Source organism: Sminthopsis crassicaudata, chromosome 4, assembly GCF_048593235.1.
Source record: "Sminthopsis crassicaudata isolate SCR6 chromosome 4, ASM4859323v1, whole genome shotgun sequence".
Lineage (NCBI taxonomy): Eukaryota > Metazoa > Chordata > Mammalia > Dasyuromorphia > Dasyuridae > Sminthopsis > Sminthopsis crassicaudata.
The window spans coordinates 343625114-343648581 of NC_133620.1; the positions used below are offsets into that span (position 1 = coordinate 343625114).

General features: G+C 37.8%; 1 protein-coding gene across 7 annotated transcripts in view; it reads left to right on the forward strand.

The window, feature by feature from the left end:
- Positions 1-23468, forward strand: part of DCAKD (dephospho-CoA kinase domain containing) — a 40091-nt gene that overhangs the window by 10864 nt on the left and 5759 nt on the right. The window contains exons 1-4 of one of the 7 annotated variants that reach the window (XM_074261041.1): positions 2624-2958; positions 3761-3848; positions 20331-20502; positions 21095-21298. In XM_074261041.1, coding sequence (XP_074117142.1) covers positions 20391-20502; positions 21095-21298 — 316 coding nt within the window. In that variant the 5' untranslated portion in view covers positions 2624-2958; positions 3761-3848; positions 20331-20390. Of the gene's footprint in view, positions 1-2596; positions 2959-3760; positions 3849-16311; positions 16536-20330; positions 20503-21094; positions 21299-23468 lie in introns of those variants that run through there. The other 6 variants (XM_074261040.1, XM_074261039.1, XM_074261045.1 and 3 more) reach the window with 6 other exon arrangements.

A 23468-nucleotide genomic window follows, 5' to 3' on the forward strand; every position in this document is an offset into this window, starting at 1 on the left:
GGGAAAATACTATGCATTCAATCTCCATACCTCTCTGGATGCGATTGGCATTTTCCATCCCAAGTCTATTGGAATTGCCTTGAATCATAAAATTATTGAGAAGAGTCAAGTTCATTAGAGTTGATCATCACATAATCTTGTTGCTGCTATGGATGATGTTCTAGTTCTGTCCATTTCACTTATCATCAGTTCATATAAAGCCAAACTCTTCTGAAATCATCCTGATCATTGTTTCTCATAGAACACTAATATTCCATTATATTCATATACCATAACTTATTCAGCTATTCCTCAACTGATGGGCATCCACTCAATTTTCAGTTCCTTGCTGTAGAGGGCCAGAACTCTGGAAAGGTATACTTATCAAAGATAGTAGGGAGCACCTACTCAGTGTGATTGATGGGATAATGGTTGTCTAGTTAAGCATATACTTAATGTGATGTAATGTGATAATGATGTGATCACTCTAGTTGGCATATAGTTAGTGTGATATGGTGATGTAATCTTCTACAGTTGGCACATGCTCAGTTGTTGTAGTGTTGTAATATAATAGGATATTTAAGGGCTGAGAGAACTGGGGACAGTATCAGTCAGAGTGAACAGACTGTGAAGGAAACAAACTCGAGACTCAAGAATGAAGACTTTACACTCTATTTCTGACCATTCTCATGGTGACTATCCTGCTGAGACCAAGCCTCGTCTCCAGACAACCTCCAGAAAGCTAGCCTGGACATTACACCTTGCCACTATAGAAAGGACTGCTACAATTTTGCAAACCTACGTCCTTTTCCCTCTTTTATGATCTCTTTGAGAAATAGATCCAGTAGTGAGACTGCTGTATCAAAGGGTATGCACAGTCTTATTGCCCTTTAAGCAGAGAAAAGCCATTTCAAGCATCATAAAGGAGATTAAAGCAGGTGCTGTCTAAGGCTCAGAGCTTGTTCAAATATTGAAGATACCAAGGCCATCTACTGCATCCTGAGTCATCACCAGTTGTCTTGATGTTTGTTCTGACAATGGACTTGTTGACTAGAAAGAGAGTGTGAAGCTGACAACTTTGTACACCTCTGCCTCATTTAAATCCAGTTCACAAACCTATCAGGACATCTCTCCATGATGTCATTGGTCATCTTTGAAAAAAAGGGATGAGCAACAACATTATATATATATATATATATATATATATGTATATATATACATATATATATATGTATATATATACATATATATATATATATGTATATATATATATAATTTTCCTTGATTATAAGCCCCTTGAGGTATGTTATCCTATTCATTTTTGTTTCCCTTAGTGTCCTTGTGGATAAAGCAAGTAGGAAAAAAATGGTTAATAATTGTTGGGTTCCAAAATGTAGTATGAAGAAAAACATAAATATTCTTATGGAGCTCAGAATCTGACTCTGAAGTTTGTTCTAAAAAAGAAGTTCCCAAAAATGTCATAAATGAAAATGCAAACAATATTATCCTTATTATTTTGTACCTGGGAAGGTTAATTGAAAGCTATCTCTGGCAGTAGCCTTTTTTTAGTGTCTTATATGCTTGGTGGTCCTTTAAAATGTTTGGCTGGTAGTGGCTGAAATTGTGAAATAGAGAAATTTTTATTTCAGTGTACTTCTTGGCAGGCTCCTAACTCCTTTCAGGTGTCTTTGTTTTTGTTTTTGTTTTTAATTTTAGCAATACGTTGCTCTCAAATAACTGTTCCAATCCCCATTAAAATTAATTCAATTTATATTCAATAAATATTGTGAACTATGTACAAGGCACATCATTAGACTTTGTGAAACCTACAAAGTATTAAAATTCAATCCATTTTTTAGAAACACGTGTGAAAATCCAATAGACTGGATAAGCATCAGATGTAGAGTACAGATGGACTATAGGAGTCTAATGAAGAGAGGGGTCTTTCAGGGAAGGTTTTATAGAGGAGCTTGGATTTCCTCTTGTCTCAGAAAATAATGGGGATATATAGTGGGATAATAGTGTTTATAGAGTTGCTCAAGATTTGCACAGCAATGTACACATTTTATTTGATAACATTTATGAGACTGAGAAAGAGGAACAGCAATCTTGGCAAAAGTGAGGGAGTATTTAGAACTGGAAGGGACCTTAAGAGACCTAGAGGGTCTATCACTCGAGAGGCTTGCCCAACATCACACAGATACTAAGTTGCAGCTCCTGAATCCCAACTCTCTGGCTCTAGATGAACTTTTTCCAAGCAACAGAGTTGCTAAAATTACTCCCAAGGAGAAGGTGGAGACCTTCCCTTCTGAATTAGAAATTTAACCTACATTCTAGTTTACCATTATTTCATAAGTAGCCTTGGACCGACCGGTAAATGGGCATGCCCGACTCTTATTTGTGCATCTGAAGAGGTTGAGAGTCGGGCCTATATTGGCCTCAAGGAAAGCATTCAAGGAAAACTGGTTAGACGTAATCTCTCGCCCACTTTTTCCAAAATTCTCTCTATCCTCTACTTTAACCCCAGCCCACACTCGAAGAGGAGAGAGAACTAAGCAAGCAAGGTCCTGATTGGGCGAACGCCGGGGCTCGTCTCAGGCGAGCCAATGGGACTGCTGTCTGTTGCTGGGTGGGTGAAGCCGCAGAGGCAGTTATTGGAAGGGAAAAGAGAGATCAGGAAAAAGTGGGGCTGGGGCCCTCAGGTGGAGGTGAGCTTTAGAGGTTCTTCCGGCCGGCGGTCCCCTCCCGCTTCTTGTTTTGTCCTTTTCCAGGCTTTTGCAGTAGAGCGGGCGGCGAGCGCTCGGTCACGCTAACCGTGCTCCGTGATCTCGGTCGCCCGTGGTGAGGGGCGTGTGTGGCGGGTTACGGGAGACGGAGACGTGACACGTGACTTCGCGGTCCAGAGCCGGCTCCCTCCTCCTGCCCCTAGAGACCTGAGCGGCCGCACTTCGTTCTTTCTCCGTGGGCCCCCTAGGCCAGGTAGGCGGGCGTGTGGCCAGCCGTCGGGTCCCTGGGTTTCAGGAAGGGACGGAGCCCCAGAGCGGAGGACCAAGGCGGGGCGCCTCTGAGAGCTCTTGGCTGGGCCCTTCCGAGCGTGGCTCTGTCATTTACCGGAAAAGAGTGGTTTTCAGGGCTAAGAGTGGCTGTTTTGCAGCTCGTCGTGGCGAAGGGTTCCGGCCCTTTGGGAGTTGTCCCAAGTGGTGGAGGGGACGGGAGTTAGGTCACCTCAAAACAAGTCACCTTCCCCAGCAAAGAACACAGAGAATAGATGAGCTTGGAAGTTATATTTTCAGAAAATCCCCCAAATAAGGTGGTTGAGTACATTGAAGTACTACTCCCTCATAGGCTGTAAGTTCCTTGCGGTCAGGAACTGTTTTATTTCTATTAAACGTCCCCAGTAATTGGCAGCTAACTGGTGTTTACCCTTCTCGGGGGTTGGCTAAAGTTTGAGTGGAGTCTGTCCTTCCCCTCCCCCCCAGTGTGGGAGAGAGGGTAAAAATACTCTAGTCCTCGTGGGATTAGGTGTGATAGAAAAGTTGGTGCCTTAGTTGACTCGACTGTGAGCTTGAGATGATGCCACCTTGGAGACATGCAGCAAAGTAAAAGGAGGAGGCAGAAGATGTTTAGCTAGTAGTCGGTATGCAAATAGATGTCTTTTTTTAAAACTGGTCTTACACTTTTTAAAAAACCAACTTTAAGTTAAGTCTTCCTGATGACTCCTCTCAGAGAAAGTGCCGGCCAGCTTCGTTAACTCTCTTCTGCTTTTTCCCAATGCTACTAGTAAAATTACTTCAAACATAAATTGCCCTTGGATACTTTTACTACTGTAGCTGGGAAGAATTCCATCTTGAACTGATTGAAAGTAAAAGGTAATTATTAACTCCTGTGCACAGTGTCCCTGACTACTTAGTTTGCAAGATTTTAACTGACTGTAGTAACTCCACTCTACTCCAAAGGGTCTCCCTCCCCCTCTCTCTACTAGGCAGACAGTTCATTTGAAAATCTATTCAAGATCCTGTGCTACTCGGAGTGCACTATCAAAATTACTAAAATACAGGTCCTGCTCTCAAGGAACTTTTAGAACAGTACAAGATCTATGCAATGGCCATATAACAATGTCAAAAATAAGATTTGATCCCTTTTCTTTTTAATTCCAAGTTCAGCTCTCTATCCAGTGTACCACACTGATTCCCAGGTGATGAATGACACTTTTTCATTAGCTGTGTGACCCTGGGCAAGTCAGGTAACCCCAATTGCCTCAGCAAAAAAACAAAAACAATAATTGAGTCTTATTATAGTTTGTGCTCCTATGCATTTTTTTATTCATTCAAAAACATTCTGAGGGCATCTAGATGATTCAGTAAGTAGAGCACTGCCCCTGGAGCCAGAAGGACCTGAGTTCAAATGTTGCCTCAGACACTTAACACCTCTTAGCTGTGTGATCCAAGACAAGTCACAACCCCCTTTGCCTCTCAAAAAAAGCAAAAAAACATTCTGGGAAGAGTACATAGGCTTTACAGTGACACAGAAAAGTTTCAGAAACCCTGACTTAAGAGGGAGTTGCCCCAATGATCTGTCCTTGGCCCTTTGCTATTTATTCATTTTTATCTGACTAGGACAAAGGCAGAGAAGACATACTTGTCAAATTTACAAAATAACATGACACTTGGAGATAGTTACTTGTATCACAGTTTGGAACCAAAAAGTTCATCAGGCTAGAATGATTTGTGGCACTAAAAGAGATTTCAACAGGGTTTCAGCAGGTTAAGTTCACAAGTACAGATTGGGAAAGACATGTCTAGACAGTAATTCCTATGGGGAAATTCTGGAGTGTTAATTGGATGGCAAACTTTTCAGGAGTCAAACAATGTAATGCTAAAGTTACTTTTTTTTTTTTTTTTAAAGAAAGGCATAGTGCCGCCAAAAGGAAGATAATATAGGTAATATACTCTGATCTGGTCAGATCACCTTTGAGTTTAGTTTTGGGTGCCATGTTTTAGAAAACACATAGACAAGCTAATATTAAAGAGGAAGATAAGAATAGGGATTGTAGAGGACAGTAGAATGTGGCATGTGAAGATTTATTAAATGAAAAGCTTCTATTAAGTAATTACTATATGTAAAGCAATTGAAATATTAATACACAATGGAGAGAATCTTTACCTTCAAAGATAATACATTCCAATGGGAAAATAACACATCTATAGGAGTGGTGTTTTGACTTGGAAAACCACAGGAATTATAAATGGAACAAAAGAGAAGTTGATCAATATGACTGCATTGGCAGTATTGTTTTAATTACAATTGCCAGAGCCCGTAGTAAGTTCTTTACTGCAGGGCACTGGGTGGATAGTTGGAAGGAAACATTATCTGTTGGCTGGCAAAAGAGAGGGGCTATATGAGTTTGTGCTCATTAACTCATTAGTTAAGACAGCTCAATCTGACTAGGGGATGATTTCCTTCCAGGGTACAGTCTTTGGAGGTTTAGTAGTAAAAATGTATAGCCAGCTATATGTGGCAAAAGGATGGTGTCTTCCTTGTATAATATGAATTTAAAACTGTTAGCTAGTCAAGTCATTTACTTACATTTTGAATTTTGTGTTTGCATTTATTGTGTATATGTAGGCTATCACGAAGTATTGATTTAGATGCCAACTACAACGAAGGGTATTGTACTAAGCTTGTTGAAATAAAAACAAAAATGAAAGCCCCTCTCAAGGACAATACATCTTATTGAGGAGGATAGCACACAAAATCGATGTATATAAATATATACAAAATACAGTCATGTTGAAGTTGAGAGGCAGTACCCCCTAGTGGAATCAGAAAAAGGTCTCATGGGGTCAAAGAAGAAAAAATACACAGAGAACAGAATGAAGTTCAAAAAGATATCTTTTACAAAGATCAAAGTGATTTTGTTATTATTTTGTATTGAGTATGTGCTTTTAAAACTATGTAACTAGTTTGCAGTTTCATATATAATTCTTTTCTGTTATTTCCAGATGGCTGTTGCTCTGTAAGATTGCAATAGAAAACAAAATATTTTTAAAAATACTTCATGTAGGAAGTATAAGCTGATCTTTGAAGGAAACTGGCAGAGATGGGGAAGTAGTTTATTTCATGATGGTCAGCCTATGCAAAGAAAAGGAATTATGAGACAGAATGTCTTATGTGAAAAACAACAAAAAGCTTATTTTTGTTGTACTAAATGATGGTGTGTGTGTGGGGGGGGTTGCATAATGTGGAAAATAGGTTTTTATATAATGCATAATGTGGAAAAAATGCAGCCAGGTTGGAAAGGGTTTTAAATTCCTAAGAAAGTTCCTAGAACTACAGGATTCTAACCTGACAGACAGACATCTCTTGGATACCAGTTGGCCTTCTTCACTGATCCTAAATCAGGTTGTTAGGAAGATAGAAAAAGAGTTCCTCAACTAAGAGCAAGGGATTTGCCTAAGAGCTGAGACTGAGCTAGAAACATAATTCAGCTTTCTAGACTGTTTGTCACTCATCCCAGCTATTGTCTCTGTATAGGGTTTAATTCGATTACCTTTCTTATCCTCTCTTGAAAATTCCTGACACTTAAAGGGTTGGGTAAGCAGAGATAAAAGAAAGCATGATTGTGAGTATGGATAGAACCCAGCTTATTTTGAGAGACTTCTTTTTTATTGGTTCATAAGTAAGTACCCAGTGGCATTTGGGGTGGTCTCATGAGAATATGGGACTTGGTGTTAGAATTCCTGGGTTTTTTTCTCTATTGCCCACTGAATGAAAATGTATCTTCCAAAAAATTAACTTTAGTTTTCGTCTTCCTGTCCATGGACTAGGATTAGTTTCCTCAGTCCTCTTATTTTCCAGGAGTGAAGGTGGCAATGTCCAGAGGGTGTTTTGAATGAAAAGACTCTGCTTTATCCCCATTTCTTTACTCCCAATAGCACTGCTAGCCTTCAGATAAAAGATATGGCAACCTCATGTGCTACTTAGTGGCAGCACCCACTGACTTATCAACATCTTTTCACTCTAGAGGCCAGTAATTGGCAGATTGGAGAGGAGTGAATGGCGCAGGCTGCTTAATAGGCTGAGCAAGGATTGAAAGTACTCACTGGTTTAAATAGCTGCATCTCCCCCATAATGAAAGATTAGGAATGAGAAAGCTGTATATAAAAATAGTACTTAACAGTTAACTGGAAAACAATATATTTTTGCAACTGTTGGTTCCATGAGAAAATAATTGGGTCCCAAGGCAGGGAATGACTCGTTTTCCTGAATGATTATATTGATCACTGGAGCAAAATATATACATTCCCTTTGGTAAGCAGTGGGAGGGGAAAGCTTCTGGCTGGTGTGTGTGCGCCACATGAAATCCAGAGAGCCAGCTGAAAGAAGGGGGAATGGGCTACATTCATTAGAGATGTAGGTTAATGAAGAAGAGTGCCCCTGGCAGTGTGGTGTAAGAGTCTTTAGGTTTTAGACAGGGTAAAATGAGAAACCAGAAGCTTATTTCTTCCATGAGTTCTAAGTTTTTCTGGAGGGAATAAGGAATGAAACAGTTTCTCCTTTCAACCTCTTAGTTCCATAATCTTAACAGATTCCTTTATAAGATGTTTTTAAAAGTTTCAATGTGACAGACTTGTCAGTGACATATGTGGAGAGAGAACCAGGCTGGGAGGTACATAGATGACCTTGGTTCTAACCCAAGGTTTGCTGCAATTTGCTATGTGATTTTGCTTTTTAATTTTTCTCCCTCCCCCCCCCCCCCCATCAGAAAACTATGCCTACTTAGAAGGAGTTAGAACCATTGGATTAATTTTCTGTGTGGTAAACACTTTGACCTGTGAGTAGCTCACAGTTTGCAAAGGAATGAAGTAACTCCAGGTGCTACTTTCACCTTCATCCCTCCTCCCTCTACCACCACAAAAGGCACACTATCTTGGATAGTAGTTCTCATATTTTTTGGTTCCTTTATCACTTGGCTTTATCTGTGTGATTCTGGGCTAGTCACTTAATCTCTGTCTGCCTCAATTTCCTCATCTATAAAAGAGAGTAATAGCATTAACTTCCTAGGATTGTTGAAAGGATCAGATGAAATGTCATTTGTATGGTTTTGGGCAAATCTTAAAGTCTATATAAAAAGACAGAAATAAAGTAGTCCCTGTCTTCTAGAAGTTTAAATACATTTTTCTTCCAAAAACAAATTTAAAGAAATATAGAAAAATACCCAAATATCTACTTATTATTTTTTGCAAAGATTGTAAAACCAACATTTAATATTTTGTAAATCTTCCCAGTAGCCAATTCATATGAGAAACAGAGAAGTAAAGTTTATTTAGTATATAAACTTTTCTTTTTTTTTTTTTTTTTTTTTTTTAACAATTGTAAAATTGTTAAGAGTTCTTCAGAATATTCAAATGAATTGGTTCTGCTTCCTGTCAACTGGCAATTTTAATCTTGGTGTGATTTTGCAAAAAATATGTTTACCTTCTAATTTCTTACTTTGGATTTGATTGGGGATTGAGCATTATGATTCAGAGATAAGTTGTAAGCAAAAACCTTTGTGACCACCATTAGAATATGTGCTTCTCTAAGAATACACTTAAAAAAATTTAGCACTGAATTGGTTAGAAATCATTTTGAAATTCTGATTATATTATAATTATCAATTCATTCACCTTTCAGTGGATCATTGTTGCTAATTTTTTTCATATTTCCATATAAAATATTTCATATCCAAATGCTATTTATTTGATTTTGAGCAGCAGAAATGATATTTTCAGCCTTCAGATTTTCAGCTCTTTCAGATATGCTATTATGCACCCTCCTTTTTCTTTTTTCTTTTTTTTTTTTTTTTTTGCTAAGGCAATTGGGATTAAACTTGCCCAGGGTCACACAGTTAGGAAGTATTAAATATCTGACATTAGATTAGAAGATTAGAACTCTGGTCCTCCTGACTTCAGGGCTGGTGCTCTATCCACTGCGCCACCTAGCTGCCCCATGCACCCTCCTTTTTCTATCTTGCTTCGACCACTTCACCTTTGTTTTTTTCTTCAATCCACAATGTTTTTCTCCAACAATGTTATTGCAGTAGTACAATATAGTATAATATTTCACCAATTGAATAAAGAAACTCACCAAATATAGTATATCTCTTTGACAAGTTTCTCCTACACATACACCAAGTTGGGAACCCCTCTCTAATGAAATATAGATAATATGATTGTATATTTATTTATTTATTTTATTATAGCTTTTTATTTAGAAGATATAGCATGGGTAATTTTTCAGCATTGACAATTGCAAAACTTTTTGTTCCAATTTTTCTCCTCCTTCCCCCCACCCTTTCCCCCAGATGGCAGGTTGACCAATGCATGCTAATATGTCAAAGTATAAGTTAAATACAATATATGTATACATGTCCAAACAGTTATTTTGCTGTATAAAAAGAATTGGACTATGAAATTGTGTACCATTAACTTGTGAAGGAAATCAAAATAGACAGGGGGACAAAAATAAAGGGATTGGGAATTCTATGTAGTGGTTCATAATCATCTCCTAGAGTTCTTTCGCTGGATGTAGCTGGTTCAGTTCATTACTGCTCTATTGGAACTGATTTGTTTCATCTCATTGTTGAAGAGGGCCCTCGTCCATCAAAATTGATCATCATACAATATTGTTGTTGAAGTATATAATGATCTCCTGGTCCTGCTCATTTCACTCAGCATCAGTTCATGTAAGTCTCTCCAGGCCTTTCTGAAATCATCCTGCTGGTCTTTCTTACAGAACAATAATATTCCATAATATTAATACACCACAATTTATTCAGCCATTCTCCAATTTATAATCGTATAGTTAGAGACTTTCATAAGATTGGAAAGGGCCTTCAAGACCATCTTGTGCAAACCCCTTACTTCAAAGGTGAAGAAGAGGATTTCTTTCCCCTGAAATCATTCCCTCTTCACAACTTTACTGTTACTGTTGAGGCTACTGCTATCTTCAAATTGATCCAGGCAGGCAACCCACTTCAGCATTCAATTCCTCAACTGCACTCACCCCACATATCCAACTATTGCCACATCTTGTCATTTTTATTTTCACAACATTTCTCAGATAAGTCCCTTTTCCCTTTATTCACAGAATAGTCCCTCTGATGCTTGGATCATCCCAGTTGCATTTTGATTGGCTCCTTGCCTCAAGTCTTTCAGTTCTTAGAATATCTAATACTTTTAACTACTAAAGTGATTTTCCTGAAATAAAGGTCTCACCATGCCACTTCTATATAGCCTCAATAAATTCTGGTGACTCCCTGTTACTTCCAAAGCAAATAGAAAATGCAATGGTCTTCACATCCTAGTTCTTTCCTACCTTTCAAGGCCTATACTTGATCCCCCTGGTCATCCACTATTAAATATTCTGCCATACTGGGCTACTGGCTGTTCTGTGTCCAGAAAAAATGTCTTTTTGTTGGTTGTGCTTCAGACCTGGAGTGTGTTCTGTTCCTCTGCTAGGACCTTGCCTCTGAAATTGCTTATAACCTATTGCTCTACTATCAGCTGCCAGCCTGAAAGAACCCCACCATGAATACTGTATCTTTAATCAGAGCCATAGATTGGATCCTATGTAAATTGTGCATCTTCTCCTCTGCTTAAAGACGTCTCTTAGTGAAATCTGGAGTGCTGGGTCCTGTGAGCTGCCCTCAATTGCCCACAGCCATAGGAAGCATTCATTTGGCACTCAAGGGCCAGTTTGGGACAAGCTTTTATCATTTTACACACTAAAAACACAAGTGAAATGATTCATGGTAAAGTAAATTATATTTTCCAAGCTTCCTGAGCTACTCAACATGCTATCAAGTACTCTAAAACTTCATTATTAGATCTTCCCAACTGCCACAACCTCAGGAAATTTCCTTTATTTTATGGGGGGGGAAAGACTATATCTCTTTGAGGACAAGGACAGTTTTTGCCTTTCTTAGACCTTTGAGAATGCCTGGCATATATTAAGGGCTTAATAAATGCTTGATGACTAATTGACTGGCATGCATCTAGAAAGTGAGATAGGTGGGATAACCATCTCTAATTCTAGCACTCTATCCACTGAGACATGCTACCTCTTTGAGCCACTGTGGATCTTTTTTTTTTCCTCAGCTACTAGAGAAAGTTTATAATCCTTTCTCCCCTTCCCCCATGCTTGATGCTTGTCCTGAGTTCCAACTTTGATTCCTCTACTGCAAATTTGTGGTGTCTTATCAAGGAGAGAATTTGCTTGACTTCTGTGCAAGTAGTCTAACCTATCATTCATCAAGTATTTGTTAAGCACTTACTTTGTGTATGTGGTGCTGGGAATACAAAGATAAAAAGAAGGGTGATCCCTGTCGAAGGAGACAACTCACACTTAATATAAGTATGTACCCAAAAAAATCCAAGATAACTTTTTTGGGAGAGGAAGGCATTAACAGAAGGATCAAGAAAAGCTTCATATAGAAGAAGTGTTTTTCTCCTGAATTTGTAATCTAAAAACTGTAAAGAAAATTACTCCAGGAAAGAAGGCGGTGTGGGAAGTAATTCTAGAAAGAGGCTGTTTTATTTGTAGGATGACCCTAGTACTGTGGTTTGAAAGAAACTTATTTTGAAAGAGCTTAGACTGAGAATTTCAAAAAAGAAAGAATTAGATGTAATTAGGATTGTAAACTGATCTCCCAGTGCCTTTTCTATCTCAGTTAGTGATTTTAATCATCTGGGACTAATTGCCAATTCATTCTTCAATTTGTCTATCTAATAGGTCGTAAGAAATTTTATATACTAGAAAGAACCCTGTACCGAAATTAGCATCTGCATTGTAATCCTGGTTTCTCTACCCTATAACATTCAGGGGTGTATTGGTAAATATTTAACAATCAGGTTTCGCCAGCGCTCTGTGTGTGTGTGTGTGTGTGTGTGTGTGTGTGTGTGTGTGTGTGTGAAATATCATAATGCTCTTTTAAAGTTTAGTGTGCATTATTAATATTTTCTTCACAGTTTTCTCAAGTCCAGACCATCAACAAAACAAGTTCTGATTTTGTAGCTTTTGCAGATTTCAGAGATGTTGATGTTTAACAACATGCTCTCCTGCTATATAACTCCTGCATATCCTTGAATGTTAACTTTGGGCAAGGAGTTATAGCCTTTGTGCTTCTTCCATTAAGTGGAAGGACTGGACAAATGAACTTTAAGATTCTCTTCCAGCTCAAATTCTTTGATTCTGTGATTACTGCCCATGGAGTTTGGCCAACTGGATGCAGTTATTTGTCCTGAGGAAAGAAACTCCTAAATATTCACCATTCATTCAGTAAGCATTTTTTGAATACCTACTTTGTGGGAATAGAAGAAAAGAAATGTAGACTTGATTCTTGTCCATAAGGAGTATTTATGGTCTTCCAAAATGCCCTACATATAATGCTTTTTTTTTTTTCCCCCCTGAGGCTGGGGAACTTGCCCAGGGTTACACAGCTAGGAAGTGTCAAGTGTCTGAGATCACATTTGAACTCGGGTCCTCCTGAATTCAAGGCTGGTGCTTTATCTACTACGCCACCTAGCTGCCCCCCATATAATACTTAATAGCAATAAGTAAAAGACCTAGAAGACTAGAATTGGAAAGGTGACTTAGAGGTTATTCCTTAAATTCTAGCAATGAAAGGATTGTAAGCACTTCTCTACTAGTCCATTTTATTAGAACCTGTATTTTAGGAGGAAGAGATTTCCTAGTTGTGAAATGTATACTTTTCATTCACCTATTAGTATATAAGTTGTCCATTAATTTTTCAACTTTCATTTTCTATCCTGTCTCTCTAATTAGACTAGAAGTTTCTTGATCTGATTTGTGGTTTTCTTTATCTAGGAGAGAATTTGATTGTCTTCTGTGCAAGTAGTCTAAACTATCATTCATCAAATATTTGTTAAGCACCTACTTTGTGTATGCGTGTTGCGAATACAAAGATTAAAAAAAAAGGGTGATCCCTGTTCATAGGGCTCTTCTGTTGAAGAGCTCTTCTCTTTTCTCTTCCCAAGTTTTCTTCTTTCTTTCTTTTTAAATAATAGCTTTCAATTTTCAAAATAACATGTAAAATAGTTTTTAATATTCACTCTTGTAAAGCCCTGTGTTTCAAACTTTTTTTGCCTTCCCTCCACCCCCCCTCCTCTACAGAGCAAATAACACAATCTAGGTTAAATATCTGCAATTCTTCTAAACATATTTCCACATTTATCATGCTGCAGAAGAAAAAACAAATTAAAAAAATGACATAAGAAAAAGTAAGCAAAAAAAACAACAACAAAAGGTGAAAATACTATGTTGTGATGCACATTCACTCCTCATAATTCTCTTTCTGGCTGCAGATGGATTTATCACAAGTCTATTGGAATTGGCCTAAATCACCTTATTGTTGAAAAGAGCCAAGTCCATTAGAGTTGATCATCACATAATCTTGTTGTTGTTATGTACAATGTTCTCTTGGATCTACTCACTTCACTTAGCATCAGTTCATGTAAGTCTCTCTGGCCTTTCTGAAATTGCCCTGTTCATCATTTCTTATAGAAGAATACTATTTCATTACATGTATATACCATAATTTATTCAGCTATTCCCCTCCTGATGGATATCCACTCACTTTCCAAGGAACCAAAATTTCTTATGTCTTCATAATGGTTCTAATGTTCTTTGCACAGTTAGTTACACTGTACTCCTTGGCTTTTAATTCAAGAAGCCCAAAGCCATCCCATGCTTGTATTTTTCATGCTCCTGGCCTTTTAAAGAGGGAACAGCTGTGCTTTGTTTTCACAGACAGACACAGGCAGATGAAATGATTTGCCAGGGATAAACCTGAGGCTAGAACTTGAATTTTCTAGTACTGTATCCTGGCTGCATTGCTCTTTGTTATTCTGTACAGAGTTAACTCTCTCCTTCCTCTCCATAAAGAAGGGAGTAGTGGTACTGGTATGATATTTAAAAGATCAGTAATCTTTTTGCCTTTGTAGTAGTGTATTATTGTTTCTCTCTTGAGCAGATTTATGTTGCTAACTATGGTTTCAATTAAATTAAAGTTAAAATGAATTTATGGTCTCTGGATGTCCTGAGAAGAGCACAGAATAGATATAGCCCAGGCTTGTCACATTAGGTAGAACAGGAATTAAGAGACTGTTAAACTGGGTGATTTGGGGTACATTCCCTAATTGTTCTATGCTTCTATTTTACTTTTCGAGTTAAAGGTTTGGAATTAACTATCTCTTAAGGTCTCTTCAAGCTGATTCTGTATACCTGGGGTTGATGATAAAAAGGATGGTGCCATGTGAGTACCAGGGCTGTAGTCAAACTCCCTAAGTTCATGTCACCACTAAAAAAAAAAAAAAAAAAAAAAAAAAAGTCATACTACTTTATTTTATTTTATTTTATTTCAGGAGAGGATAAGCATGAAGTGCTTAGATTATAATGTTTATTGCTAGATTATCCACTAGCTATATGATGCAAAGGATAGTGTGCTGGACTTGCATCAGGAAGATTGGAGTTCAAATTCCATTTCTGACACAGCTGACTATGACTCTTAAACAAGTCATTTAGCTTCTCTCAGTCTCAGTTTTCTTATCTGTAAAATGAGGATACTAGCCCTAAATTTCAGAGAGTTATCATAAGGACCAAATAAGATAATATATATAAAGTGCTATATAAATGCTAATTGTTTTTATTATTGTATTATATTTTGGATGCTTCAACCAGTGTTCATAGGCTCATTTGAATGAAATTCTCATATCTCTTCTATTTGTAATATGGAGGTTGCCTCAAGTGACCCTATTGGACGAAAAAATGATTACAATTGTATAATACGGAATTGATGAGCCCATTGATTCTAGCTTACCATATTAGATGATAAATTCTTTGAGGGAGGGTAATTCTTCATAGTAGCCAATCAGTTGTCAATTATCTGTGTGAATTTTCCATGACAAACTTTAAAATTCTAAATTGGCTTTCCTTAGCATGTATTTGGTTTATCTCTTCCTCCATTACTCAATGTGTCCTTAGGGGAAGAAAATTAATTTCAGTATCAGCTAACGTAATCATAATTAGTATGGTAAATTTGCTGCTGCTGCTGCAAAAAAGTAGTCATATGACAAACTTGAAGGTTCATAAGAAATGGTTTTGGATTAACAACTCGGCATTATTTAGCCTACTGTTTACTTCAATCCATAGATAATTGAGTCCTGATTCTGAATGACAAGGGTAAAGAACACCTAACTTTAAGCTTAATTTGATCTAGCTTGCCCTGAAAAGATATCTCCAGTTGTTTAATTAGCTGCAAAAATACAATATTGTTTTATCAAAGCATAAAAGGACACTAGTAGATAAGTCTAGAAGAAAAAAATAGATTTTTCTTGTTTTCATTCTTGAAGAGAAAGTGAATTGTATTTAAGTGTGTTTGGATTGTACAAAGTCATCAGCCTCACTTTTGCTTCCAGAAAGAGCATCATGGTCCAATGGCAGAATATAAATCAGGATGACCAGAGATGCCCCTCAATTTGGTTTTTTGTTTTTTTTTTCTAAAATGGGATGTCATCCCTTTTCCTAGAGGTATATAGGTGATGTTCTAGGCCTAAAGTGAGGAAGAACTGAGTTCAAATGCGGCAAAAGATGCTTACTAATTATGTGACCCTGGGTAGATCATGTAACCATTATCTTCTTCATAATATTAATATAATTTAATACTTATACAATAATTATAATTAATAATTTAATTAATATGATACATAATATTTGTACTTATCTCCCAGGATTGTTGTGAAGATCAAATATAATATTTGAAAAATATTTGTACAGTTTCTCAAACATTTAGATGCTAAATGAATGTTTGTTTCCTTCCTTTCTCACCTCTCCATCCCTGATACATTTTTTAGAGTATGAATCCTAGTTAGGGTTTTTCTCTGAGAATGAAATGAGAAGGTTTTATGAATAGCCATGTTTTAAAATCTTTGATGGGGTATAGTGAGTTCTATGCTTCTATTTTTTTATGTGACTTTGATCAAAAGAAATAACATCTTCATCCTTGCTATATAGATTATATATTAATTTCATTTATAGGCACAAACATTTGTCTTTAGTACCCCTTCTGGATCACAGAGCCTTTTCCTGGATTCTAAGGGGAAGATCTAGAACTTTTCTTCTTCTTCTTTTCCCCTTTTTCTCCCCCTCTATCTTTAAGCTGGTCTCAGACTAACATTGTGACCTCAAGCAAGTCACTTAACCCTGTTTGCCTCAGTCTTCTCAATAATAAAATGAGCTATAGAAGGAAATGGCAAACTACTTTAGTATCTTTGCTAAGGAAATTCCCTAAAATGGTATTACAAAGAGTCAGAACCAATTGGGTTTCAGTTACCTCATATGTAAAATGGACTTGTTAAACACCAAGGTCCTTTGATCCTGTCATTCTTCGGGAAACTTTCAGTATGTGGAAAGACAAAGGACACATCTATGAAAACAACGAAGCATAAAGAACACAAGCAAAGAAAATGTGCAACCAAATACAAGTGAATTACATTGTAAGTCACCATTCCTCTTTGGTAAATTCCTCCTGGAAACTTCATTTTGAGGAAGGGCCTCCTCATCCTTCCAATCTTCTGGCTTTGCTTCTGACTCTAGAGGTGTTACCATTTTGCTACCAAGAAAGAACTCACTCCACTTCCTTTTTATTTCATCTTTCACTATTAAAATATAAACTCCTTAAGGGCAGGGACTGTCTTTTGTGCTTGTTCTCTAGCATTTAATCCAGTGGCTGGCACATGGCAAGTCTTTAATAAAAGTTTGTTGATTGATTGATAGTGAATGCTATTTTTCAGCTTCCCCTATTCCCCAGTCCCCAGTCACTCACATTGATGCTTTGGGTTAGTTAGAACTCCCACGAAGGCCCTTTTGCTCCTTCCTCAGCCTCTCTTTGCCTTAGAATTTCTTCTTGGCAAAAAACTCTTGCTCCAGCAGGCTTAGTGACAGCTGAACATAAGCTGCTGTTTGTGTCTGAGCTCCCCATCTGGACAACTTCTAGACAAGAAAGGAAGGATTATTTAGCTCAGACAGACTAAACTCATTTGGCCTTGAGAGCCAATATAGGTTGGAATTGAGGAATTGCTTTGCCATTTTCCTAGGAGGAAGCCTGAGAGAATATCTGGTAACAGGGCTGGGCTGAATACCTAGGCACCTAGAGTGAATTTTTAAGGTCTCTAGTGATTTTTTTGTGTGTGCCTACAGGCATGACTTCTCCTTTCAGTAACTCTCAGTTTCCCAGTCTGGAAAATGTCAAGTGAAGGTCAGGTGACCTATTTTTTCCTTTTTAGATAGGAGCTTACTTTTTTTTTTAATTTTATTTTTAAAATTTTATAATTATAAAAATTTTTTTGACAGTATATATGCATGAGTAATTTTTTTTATAACATTATCCCTTGTATTCATTTTTCCAAATTTTCCCCTCCCTCCCTCTACTCCCTCCCCTAGATGACAGGCAATCCCATACATTTTACATGTGATACAGTATAACCTAGATACAATATATGTGTAAATCCAATTTTCTTGTTGCACATTAAGTATTAGATTCCGAAGTTATAAGTAACCTGGGTAGATAGACAGTAGTGCTAACAATTTACATTCACTTCCCAGTGTTCCTTCTCTGGATGTAGTTGTTTCTGTGCATCATTGATCAACTGGAAGTGAGTTGGATCTTCTTTATGTTGAAGACATCCACTTCCATCAGAATACATCTTCATACAGTATTGTTGTTGAAGTGTATAGTGATCTTCTGATTCTGTTCATTTCATTCAGCATCAGTTCATGTAAGTCTCTCCAAACCTCTCTGTATTTGTCCTGGTCATTTCTTACAGAGCAATAATATTCCATAACCTTCATATACCATAATTTACCCAACCATTCTCCAATTGATGGACATCCATTCATCTTCCAGTTTCCAGCCACTACGAAAAGAGCTGTCACAAACGTTTTGGCACATACAGGTCCCTTTCCCCTCTTTAGTATTTCTTTGGGATATAAGCCCAATAGCAGCAATGCTGGATCAAAGGGTATGCGCAGTTTGATAACTTTTTGGGCATAGTTCCAAATTGCTCTCCAGAATGGCCAGATTCTTTCACAGCTCCACCAACAATGTATCAGTGTCCCAGTTTTCCCACATCCCCTCCAACATTCATCATTATTTGTTCCTGTCATCTTAGCCAATCTGACAGGGGTGTAGTGGTATCTCAGAGTTGTCTTAATTTGCATTTCTCTGATCAGTAGTGATTTGGAACACTCTTTCACATGAATGGATATAATTTCAATTTCATCATCTGAGAATTGTCTGTTCATATCCTTTGACCATTTATCAATTGGAGAATGGTTTGATTTCTTATAAATTAGGGTCAGTTCTGTATATATTTTGGAAATGAGACCTTTATCAGAACCTTTAACTGTAAAAATATTTTCCCAATTTGTTACTTCCCTTCTAATCTTGTTTGCATTAGTATTGTTTGTACAGAAACTTTTTAGTTTGATGTAATCAAAATCTTCTATTTTCTGATTGATAATGATCTCTAGTTCTCCTCTGGTCATAAATTCCTTCCTCATCCACAGGTCTGAAAAGTAGACTATTCTCTGTTAATCTATTTATGATCTCATTCTTTATGCCTAAATCATAGACCCATTTTGATCTTATCTTGATATATGGTGTTAAGTGTGGATCCATATCTAATTTCTGCCATACTAATTTCCAGTTTTCCCAACAGTTTTTTTCAAATAATGAATTTTTATCCCAAATGTTGGTATCTTTGGATTTGTCAAACACTAGATTGCTATAGATGTACCCTTTTTTGTCCTTTGTACCTAATCTGTTCCACTGAGGGAGCTTAATTTTTTAACCACATCTGTAATTTTGTCTAGGAGCTTCTGATGTAGAGCTCCCTCTAGGAATACAAATAAGTCATCATTGTCTCTGTAACTGGATCCTAGTAAGTTGGCTCTGGCGACTTAGGTTAATGACCTTTCAAGTTTAGTGACTTGCCCACAGTCACATAGCCAGTCTGTGTCAAAAGTGAGACTTGAACCCTGGTCTTCCTGACTCTAGGGTGAGCTTTTGAACCACTAAACCACTCTGCCTCTCAAAAGGTGGTTTACGAGAATAAAAGATTACATCCTATTTGTGCAGTGAGTTTTCTACATGCAACTTTCAATCTGTATTCCTTATTCAAAAGCTGACTCAATAAAACTTGCATCTATTACAAGGGAAGTATTTCTTAATTAACTCTACTTGACCTTGTTCAGAATCTCTCAGCACTTACACATTTATATAATACTATTCAGGTGTGTAAATTCCAGGAGGACAGGAATCATGTCTAAATTATCTCAGTCTCTCCTAGTGTGGACATCATTTATTAAAGTTCTTTGAATTAGGTAATAAATCAGTAAGCATTTAATAAGCACTTACTACTCGAGCTAAGCCCAAGGAATACAAAGGCAAAAACAACCCCTCACTTCAAGAAGCTTACATTCTTATGAATAATTTGCCGGAATAGAACTTACAGCAAAACAGGATCTTCTGTTGCTGTACAGTGGTCGAAGTCATAGCCTGACTCTCTGACCCCATTTTTTCTTGGCAAAGATACTGGAGCTGTATGTCATTCCCCCTCCCTTTTTTTTCCCCCTGAGGTAATTGGGGTTAAGTGAGTTGCTCAGGGTCACACAGCTAGGAACTATTGTGTCTAAGGTGGGATTTGAATTCAGGTCCTCCTGACTTCAGGGCTGGTGCTCTATCTACTTTGCCACCTAGCTACCCCTTGTCACTCCCTTTTACAGTTCATTGGACAGAAGAGGAAACAGGTACAAACAGGGTTAAATGATTTGCCCAGAGTCACGAAGCTGTTAAGTGTCAGAAGTCAGATTTGAACTTAGGGAGTCTTCCTGACCCCAAGTCTGGTACTCATCATCTGCACCACCTAGTTACTCTAGCAGATAGGATATGATGCTTTAAATATGCAATGACTACATAAATCATCATACAGAATAGAATTTGATGGGAAATACAGTATGAGACCTGAAAAAATGGCATGAAAGAAATGGCATTTATGTTTATTGATAGGTTTCTTAATAAGAGTGTTCTTTATTGCTTTTATATAGATGTGTTTTCTCCTCCCTTCTCGAAGACAAGAGCCTTCTCAGACTATAAATTCCTCAAAGGCAGAGACTATAGCTTTCATTTCACACTGTATCTCTTTTCCATGACAGACACATGCTTTATTGGAATAGTTACACTCTTTCCTAAATTCCAGTCTTAATAATCTTTGTTTTGTTTTGTTACCTAGGGATTCCTTGGCCCCTCTCCTGTTGGGCTGGCTGAAGTGACCCAGTCTTGCTGAAGCAGGATGTTCCTCGTGGGCCTGTCAGGGGGCATTGCCTCAGGAAAGAGCTCAGTAGTTCAGGTGTTCAGGGATCTGGGCTGTGCTGTGATTGATGCAGATGTCATTGCTCACCAGGGTGAGTTGGAGGATGGGAAAGGAGAGGATTCAGTTCAGCAAACATTAAGCTCTTCCTGTGTTCAAAGATAGGTGTGATATAGATCCTACACTAAGGGAGCTTATAGTCTCATAGGCAGAAAACAATAGACATCTCTTTTCTTTTCTATGTCCCCCAACACCTTTTATAACCTTCTTCCTTCTCTCATTTATTTGCCCAGAAGGAATTAAGAGTATTCCCAGCAGTCTTTCAGGCTCCATGGGTGGCAGAGTTAGTACTTAACTTAATCTAATTTCCTTTTCTTCTTTTCTACTTCTATTACTGTTTGTCCTCTTTTTTAAAGATCCTTTTTCTTTTGGAATCTCTTCCTTGACATTTGTTTCTAAGGTAAGGAATTATTTATTCTCCTTAGTCCTCTTAATTCTGCATCTTTATTTTTATGAGTAAAAAGATAAACTATCTGTTCCTTTAGGATAGTCAAGCCATACATCAAAGCACACTATTTTATCAGATTACACCACCAGTCTTGCTTGAAGACTTTTTAACAGCAATTGGACTAAATCCTTCAAAGTCCAGTCCTGTGCTTATCTCTTTTTCCCCCTTATCTCACTAGTGGTAAAGCCAGGGTATCCTGCCTACTATCGTATTGTGAAAGCTTTTGGACATGAGATCCTGCAAGAGAATGGTGAGATCAACCGCCAGGCCTTGGGAAGCATCATCTTCCACCAGTCAGAGAAGCGGAAACTGCTGAATGCCATTACCCATCCAGAGATTCGTAAGGCGATGCTGAAGCAGATCCTGAAGTACTTGGTTCAGGGTGAGATTGGAAAAAGGGAGATAATGGAGGAGCCCGAGTTGTAATATTTTCCTGATGATTTCAGGGGCATCCCAGATGAATGCTGGGACAGCATTACCTTTGCTACCTTTGTAACAAGTCAGTTATGGTGACATGAATAGGGTGATGGTGGAGAGTTGGACAACATGGGTAGTCAATTAAAACATTTATTTTTACTTACTAGGTATAGAATTCTATCTAGGCCCCTCAAGAAGGAAGGATACATGTAGATTAGAAAACATGCTGTTCTCACCGTTGAGAAACTTAACCTTTTATTTGATGATGCTTTTGACTCAATCTAGAGGAGATGGATTTGTAGCTGATCTTTCTCCCTGGTGATGAGAATGTATCATATTGAATTATGTATTGTTTTTTCCAGTCCTCCTTCTAATATGTGTCGTCTATTTGCAGGATGGCTAGTCTATAGTGAAGTAGGAATTTTTCTCCTTAGGAAATAGATATCCTTGACCTTGATAGAACTGTGCTATAAGTATCTGAAGAGATTGGCCCTTCAGACAAATAGAAACAATGCAATCAATCATTAAAAATATAGAAGAGTACATATGTGTACTCTTCTATATAATATAGATTATATATATTATAATTAGGGGCAGTAAGATACTCTGGTGTTCAAAGGAATAAGTAACCGAGTGGGACAATGAGAAGCAAGGATGGTTAGAACTGGGGACAGTTAAGAGGGAGCATTTTCAATGAACGTTTTCTGGAGATGAATCTTTAGCTGGAGCTAAAAAATTGGGGGGAAGGGATAAAATAGCTCTTAAAAGGTGGTCCATCTTGGGGAGACTATCCTGAGGAGAAGTTTTCAGGTGAGAACAAGCCAGACATACAGAGGGGCATATAGTAAGATGATTTGCTATTTAAAATCACTGACTTTTTTTTTTTATCACTGACATTTTAAGAGGAATTTAAGGTTTATAAAAATGCATCTTTTGATCCTCCAAAGACCCTTTTTAGATTGATATTACAGGTATCTTCTTGTAGATATGAGAAAACAGATTCATAGAGGTTACAACTTACAGCCACACAATTAGTACATTTTACAGGCAAGTTTTAAACCCAGGCATCTCTTGATTTCAGGTCCACTCTTCTGGGCTGTCTCTCTTTTAAGGTTGGAAATAATGGAAGAAGAAAGTAGTTTGAAAAGCTTAGAGAGTAGGAGTCATTGGCTGATGCTTAGATTAGCAGTCTTCCAAAAAATACACCAAATTCCCCATATCTTAGAAGGATAAAGTATGGCAATAGCAACAGGGAAAAGTAGCTTCATTCTCTGATACATATACCATAGCTGCCCCTTTTAGAAGTAATGCATTTTAATTTCCCTTCATCCCCTCCCTTTTTCTTTCCTTCAAACTCCTGAAAGGTAATGCTTAAAAATTCTCTTGTGGAAGTAGCTACAACTACTATTACAGTATACTAGTCATATATTTAGAACATTAGATTGGGAAACAGGACTTCTCAAACCTGTTGCTGGCCTCCATGTAGTGTTTCTAACCAAAATTTTTTCCTTGCCTTTTGCCTGTTTCTACTTTACAAAGCCAGGAGATATTCCTCCTTCTTCTCTGTCTCTTTGTGTCTTTCTCTGTCTTTCTGTATCTGTTTCTGTCTCTTTCTGTGTCCCTCTGTCTTTGTCTCTTTGTCTTTCTCTCTCTCTTTCTTGATCTTTGCTAACAGTGTAAAAGCATCCAGTGACTGACTCAGATTCAGACTGGGCTCATGAACTTGGTTTCCTTCCGACTACCCTGGCTTGTATTTATCCTCTCTCTTACCCTAGCTCAGCCCTCCTTTCCCCTGTCCTCTTTCTGTTCTAGAGACTTGTGCCTTTGTGCTCCTTCTACCCCCTAGCTCCAGGAATGGAACCCTCCTGTCTGTCATTTGTGCCCTTTGCATTCCCTCCCAGGCCAGTTACAAGTACATCTGTAGGGCTCGAAGGCAGCAGTGTAGCTTCCCTTCTGAGATTACTCTTTGGATAATGTCACCCGCTCTGAAACATTCTCTATGCTTCCCCCACCCCATCCTGCCTCACTTAAATAAAAGCCAGAAAGCTCTTTTCAGCTCGATAAGGTGAAAAATGGGGACGACAGCTGTGGCTTCTACAGTCCCAGTTTTCCCCTGATGAGTATAACAAATACAA